The 5,998-nt window shown below is 37.6% G+C and overlaps 1 protein-coding gene across 1 annotated transcript; it reads right to left on the reverse strand.

Annotated features, from left to right (window-relative positions):
- Nucleotides 1-1,253: 1,253 nt before the first annotated feature.
- Nucleotides 1,254-5,558, reverse strand: LOC107043572. Its single transcript, XM_015265118.1, has 4 exons — nt 5,306-5,558; nt 3,766-4,108; nt 1,455-1,592; nt 1,254-1,371 (listed from the first exon to the last, which is right to left on the reverse strand). Exons 1-4 carry the CDS (start codon nt 5,556-5,558, stop codon nt 1,254-1,256), a joined length of 852 nt encoding a protein of 283 aa, XP_015120604.1.
- Nucleotides 5,559-5,998: the final 440 nt, after the last annotated feature.

Raw genomic sequence — 5,998 nt, forward strand, 5'->3', positions numbered from 1 at the left:
ACGGTATTAAGGTTCAAACGGGAGGGACGAACCTTAAACCGAAAGTGATCATCAGGGTCTAATGACCTTAAGGGGGATCACACCACTTTCTTCAAGTAGTGGAAATATACATAGATTTTGTTTTCACTTTTCCCATCGAAAAATCTTAATTTTTCGTCAGTGATTATTCTCGGATCCACCAACAATCCCCCAACATCAGCTGTCATTCTACCACGCGGAGTTATGTTTAGAGAGAAAAGGGAACGCGGGCCATACAAATTCAAAAAATTAAACACATAAATTGATTAGTTATCGATATTCATTCAGTAAAAATGAAAATTTTATTGAATTCGGGCGCAACGAGCGAGGTATCTTATTTGAAACCCACACGGAGAGAAATATTCAAGAAAAATTACGGAACATTTCACGTAATCCGCAAGCGAGAATCGTTTTTCGGGTCTGTCACCGAAAAAATACGAAAAAGTCACGTAATTATTCTGGAAGTTGTAAAATCTAACAGAAACTTCAAGACTTATTATGCCTCAGAACATGAAAATTCTTGGATGTTTAAGAATTTTTACGAAAAGTTCCGGAAAAATTACGGAACGTGTTGTTAAAATCTCCCCCTCACGGTGACTCATGGCTAGCCGTGAGGCGTCGGACGGATGAGTAATTTTTACGGAACAGATCGTAGAATTTACGTGACGATTGACACTTTTTATTGAATTTTACTTCGCTCCCAGATTACGTTTCGAAACGTAATTTTTACGTCTTTTTTCTGGTAATTTTTATTGAATATTTCTCTCCGTGCACTGATCCCTACTTTTCTCCTCTCTATGGGCGCGCGTAGTGCGGGCATAGGGATTCCCGTAATTCCACTCTCCTACTGTCCCTAAGGTATCTTATACGAAGCGTCTACTGTACTAGATGTGTATAGCCAAATCGTGAAAATGACATGATTGTAAATCTGATGATGAAACGCTTAAAATAAAGCGTTGTCATCATATTTGGAAATCATTTTTTTGCCAATGCATTTGATACTGTTTTGTCCGTTAAAAATTGTTATGTTAGATCGCAAAAATTCGGTTAAATGAACCAAATTTTCAAGTGTTTCCGGTATGGTTCTCGATTACTATGTGCACGTAGGAATTTTCAATTTTATGTTCTCTCCGTGCATATTATCAAGTTTTTCCTCGAGTTTAATTCACCTAGCCACTTCACTACTGCACTTCACTATCATATTTAATAAGAAACCTAGGAGGGTTAATTACAATTTACATTGCTGAACTCGTCCGCTTCCTACTATGCCTGTTGTCTTCTTCTCTCGAGTCGAAAACCTCGTTAACATCTTCAGTGAAGTCTGATTGCAAATTATCTACATCTGCATCTTGTCTAAAAAAAATTGTAAAAAGTGGGGGAAATTATGACTGGATTACGACAAGGGCTTTAGCAGATGGATTTGAGGAAATGCTCACGTATATCTGTTGTCTGATGGCAGAAACAGCGACTTCGGACAGTTCTTGAAGTAAGGCCAACACTCGCCATGCTGTTTACCCCGATTTTCCGCTTCTACGTATTCTTTGAGTAAATTCGCGAATGGCGACTTACTTGCCCTGAAAATCCAAAATGAGAATTAGTATCATATTGACGGGAAACTTGCAGTGAGTTTGCACAGAAATCGTAAGATATCCTCTGCAAAAAGTATTTTTTGGTAAATTGCAATTGCGCTACATGATAACACGAGACGATTAAATTATAATTTGAAAAATCGACTCGAGGGGTTACTCACACTATTAGAAATTTCTTGAAATTTCAGTCACATTGTCATCTGAATTTTCAATGTTGTGAGTTGGAATTCAATTTTAAATGAAAGCGTCCACCAAATCAGTAGCGAAGTGATCAAACGGTTTAAAGTAGTATGGTCACGGATCGATGTCCAAGATTCAAATATGAAATAATTTTTTTATGAAAGTTAATATCAATAAAAACCTCCTGGTGCAATTTGTGGTACAGTGATCGTTTAGTATGGTTGATAAGAATTACTGAAAAACTAGATTTTGACACAGAGTCTTATGGGCAAATCACATTTTTGGGTGGTTTTTATGATAAATCCAGGATTAAATTATTTAAAAAATACCAAAAAATGGGGAAAAAAAACAAAAATTTACGACCATCGATGAAAATTATTGACCGTTTGGGACTTTAGTTATAAATAATTTCTGCTCCTCGGTGTTCGGAAATTGCGTGTCGAGTAGATGCGGCAACGACGCGTTAGTGGAGTGGGGACAAGCGGGCATTTCAAATCTCGTTTTCCCTACGCTGTTAAATTACAGCGGAGGTACATTATTTGACTAATAAGTGAAAAATAATAAAAATAATCGATTAATTCTTATATTCATAAATTTTATAATTTACAAAAAGAATTTTCAATTATAAATCAGAGTTTTTTGATTAATTTTTTTAGATTTTCTTGACGGACACTCAACGATCACTTTGGAGAGTGACCATACTACTTTAAGTCGATTTTGGTTATCGGCCAGTTTTCAGTGAATATCTCGAAATCTAAGAGAGGTAGCAAAATTATTCTTACAACCTTTTTAATAGTACTCAATTCGCTCTACAAAAAAGTTACCATGAAAATTTCGCTATCTCCCTTAAATTCTGAAATATTTCAGAAAAACTCAACTAAAGAATAAATTGACTTAAACCGTTTGACCACTTCGCTACTGAAATTTCTCATTCATCTTGAAAATTCAAGAAAATAGGTTTTTTCATGTTAAAGAATCCTTGATTTTTCAATGAAAACTTGAATTTCCAAACTCATCGTAAAAATTGAACATCACATACAGTTCAATTTTCAATAGATTGAAAATTCAGAGAAGCTATTGGCTGAATTTTCAAAATTGTCAAGGTTTTTCAGTGCGTATGGACCTGAAAATCGAGAATGACTTGAATATTCAAGAAATTAACTGATTCGTCAATGAAGAATTCTACATACATTTCATGTAACTTTATTGTTGTTAACAATTTCAAGCTTTTTCACTTGAAATTTCAAGAGTAATTTTCTAACAGGGGGCACTCCATAATTGCATGACACCATAATTTCAAAATGAAATCGATTTCGGGTGATTTCAGTGATTTCGGTGATTTCGAGCGTCACGGCAGGTGATTTCATGATGTCGAATGATTTCATTAATTCGATGATTTCATGATTTCGAATGATTTCATTAATTCGAAATGATGAAATCACCTTCCGTTTATTTTTCTGAAATCACTGATTTCGAATTAATTAAATCATTCGAAATCAGTCATTTCAGAAAAATAAAGTTAGTAAATAATAAAGGTTGAGCAAAATGGGTTGTGTCAAATTAAGAAAATCAAAATTGGCAATAATAACTGGCAAACAACAACGAATTCGTTTGATTCCACTCCGCCAATCTTGGGCTAATGACGACGAAAAGCGGTCCATTTTACCATTTTACTATGGCAGTGAGTACGGCATTTTATTATCATCGTTGACAGGCGTGTCAGTTTCAAAATCACGAATTACTAGCACGGTTCGCGCTACGCCATTGTACCATTAATTTCGGTGATTTCATTGATTTCAGACGATTTCACGTGATTTCGGAGATGATTTCGAAGAGCTGAAATCACTTGATTTCCGTGATTTCGGACCGATTTCATGCCAGAGTGGCGCCATGATTTTGGGAGTGAGTAGCCCCTCGAATCCACCAAAAACACTAGAAAAATTTACTTCTCGTTACAAATGTGATTGGGCCAACTCACGTGAAAAACAGTCTGAGCATTTCTCCAATGAGTCCAAAGTTATTGAGTGGATGGCCTTGAACTTCGCAAATAGCCCTTAACAAGCATGCCTTGCCGTCGAGTCCCATGGTGCTCAACATATCCTCGGCAGTGCCATACAGAAGTGCCCGTTCCCCGCCGTGAAATGCATTTTTCGGTGGGGCCTCTTGTAAATCACGTTTGTGTAGTCTCCGCTTGACGAATGAGGCAATAAAGTCAGCCATCACCATACCAGCCTGACGGCTCTTCATTCCCCTGTCGAATACTGGCGGAAGAGCACCGTACGGATTTTCGTTATCGGTCAGTCCCAGTTTGTCAAAATCAACTGCAAACAATTTATTATTAATCATAATAATGGGGGTGGGGGAGGCGAAGGCCATTCAAGGATATCGAGGTACACTGACGGAAAAAATTAATTTTAATTTTAATCTATTAACATATACCAATCCTTCATATTTTGATAGAATTAAGCACTCATCCCGAGTGGAAATTTTGATCAGGTTCGCTGATCATCAGAAGTAAGACAGAAATTCGATAGTGGTCCGTCTTTTCTGATCGGGCGTTTTCGATAAGTATACAGCCAGTTACTGACGAAACTATCTGGATCCGTCGGGACTCAGCTTTCTTGATCGTATTCTAATCAGTCGAACAGTTCGGATCCGTACATTCGGATCAGATTTGGCTCCTCAACACGTAGAGAAATATTCAGTAAAAATTACGGAACAATTCACGTAATGCGCAATGGGGAATCGTTTTCTGGCAATTTTTATAGGAATGGAAGAGAAGAAATCTGAAACGTTCAGTGAATTTTCAGAATCATCACCGAACAAAGTGCGAAATTGTCACGTAATTTTTCCCGGAGAAGTAAAATCTTACACAAACTTGCCGACTTATTATGCCTCCAAAATCAAAAATTCTTGAACGTTCAACAATTTTTATGAAGCTGGTGAGTTATTTCTACGTTCTGTTCCGTAAAATTTCTCAATCGTTGGGGAAAAATTACGGAACGACTTGTTGTCCCCACAGCGGTGGATCATCAGACTGGTGGTTAATTTTTACGGAACAAATTTACATGGCGATTCGTACAATTTCAGTTCCGACACACACTTTTTATTGAATTTTACTGCGCTCGCGGATTACGTTTCGAAACGTCATTTGTACGTTTTTTTCTGGTAATTTTTATTGAATTTTTCTCTCTGTGAACAGCGTTACAAGGTCTTGTCAGAAACTGACCATGTTCAGTTTTTACGGATCAGTTTCGGACTCCAGCCTGATTTGAATTTCCACTCGGGATGTGGAATGGACAAACGTACAATGAACGTATTCCGTACAAATTGATGGGATGGGATTTAACCAAAAACACATTTTCGAAGAAAATGCCCTCATCCTAGTTTACCAATTCACCACGGAAATGTTATTGGAGTGAATGGAAACATTTCAAATTAAGAGCTCCATTTAATAAAAATAGACCATTTGTCTCCGTGCGGGGATAGAACTTCTTCAATCAATGATAGTCAATTACTTGTGAAGGGCAGACTGATCGTCATGTTGCTGAGAAACCCGTAAGGTGGGTATCGAACAAACGGAAGTGCTATGGTCGGCGTTATCGTCATAACAGTTCCCGGTGGCAGCGCTATCCGTCCATCGTTGGTCAGCCACAGGACTCGCTTCTGTCGATGATGAGGTTCGTCCGATTTTTCACTTCGCGAAGGCGATGATTGACAGCTTTTCAGCAGGAGCAGACAGGGGACTAGGATGAGGGCTTTGCGTAACATATTGTCTGCAACAGAAGATTAAATTTTGGGATTAAACTATCAATTATTAAAATAATACGAGTACAGGGAAGGAAATATTCAGTAAATATTACGGAACAATTCACGTAATCCGCAATGGGGAATCGTTTTCCGGCACTTTTTACAGGAAATGGAAGAAACAAAAACTGAAACGTTCAGCGAATTTTCAGGTTCATCACCGAAGAATGTACGAAATTGTCACGTAATTTTTCCCGAAGAAGTAAAAACTTACAGAAACGTGCCGACTTATTATACCTCGGAAATCAAAAATTCTTAAACGTTCAACATTTTTTATGAAGCTGGTGGATTATTTCTACGTTCCGTTCCGTAAAATTTCTCAATCGTTGCACGGAGAAACCACTTTTGGGTTCCGTATAGGAAGGTGGACGGCTCAGAATTACGTTTTTCCACGTCCTACACCC

Source organism: Diachasma alloeum, unplaced genomic scaffold (genome assembly GCF_001412515.2).
Source record: "Diachasma alloeum isolate Michigan unplaced genomic scaffold, Dall2.0 Dall_scaffold_00603, whole genome shotgun sequence".
Classification (NCBI taxonomy): Eukaryota; Metazoa; Arthropoda; class Insecta; order Hymenoptera; family Braconidae; genus Diachasma; species Diachasma alloeum.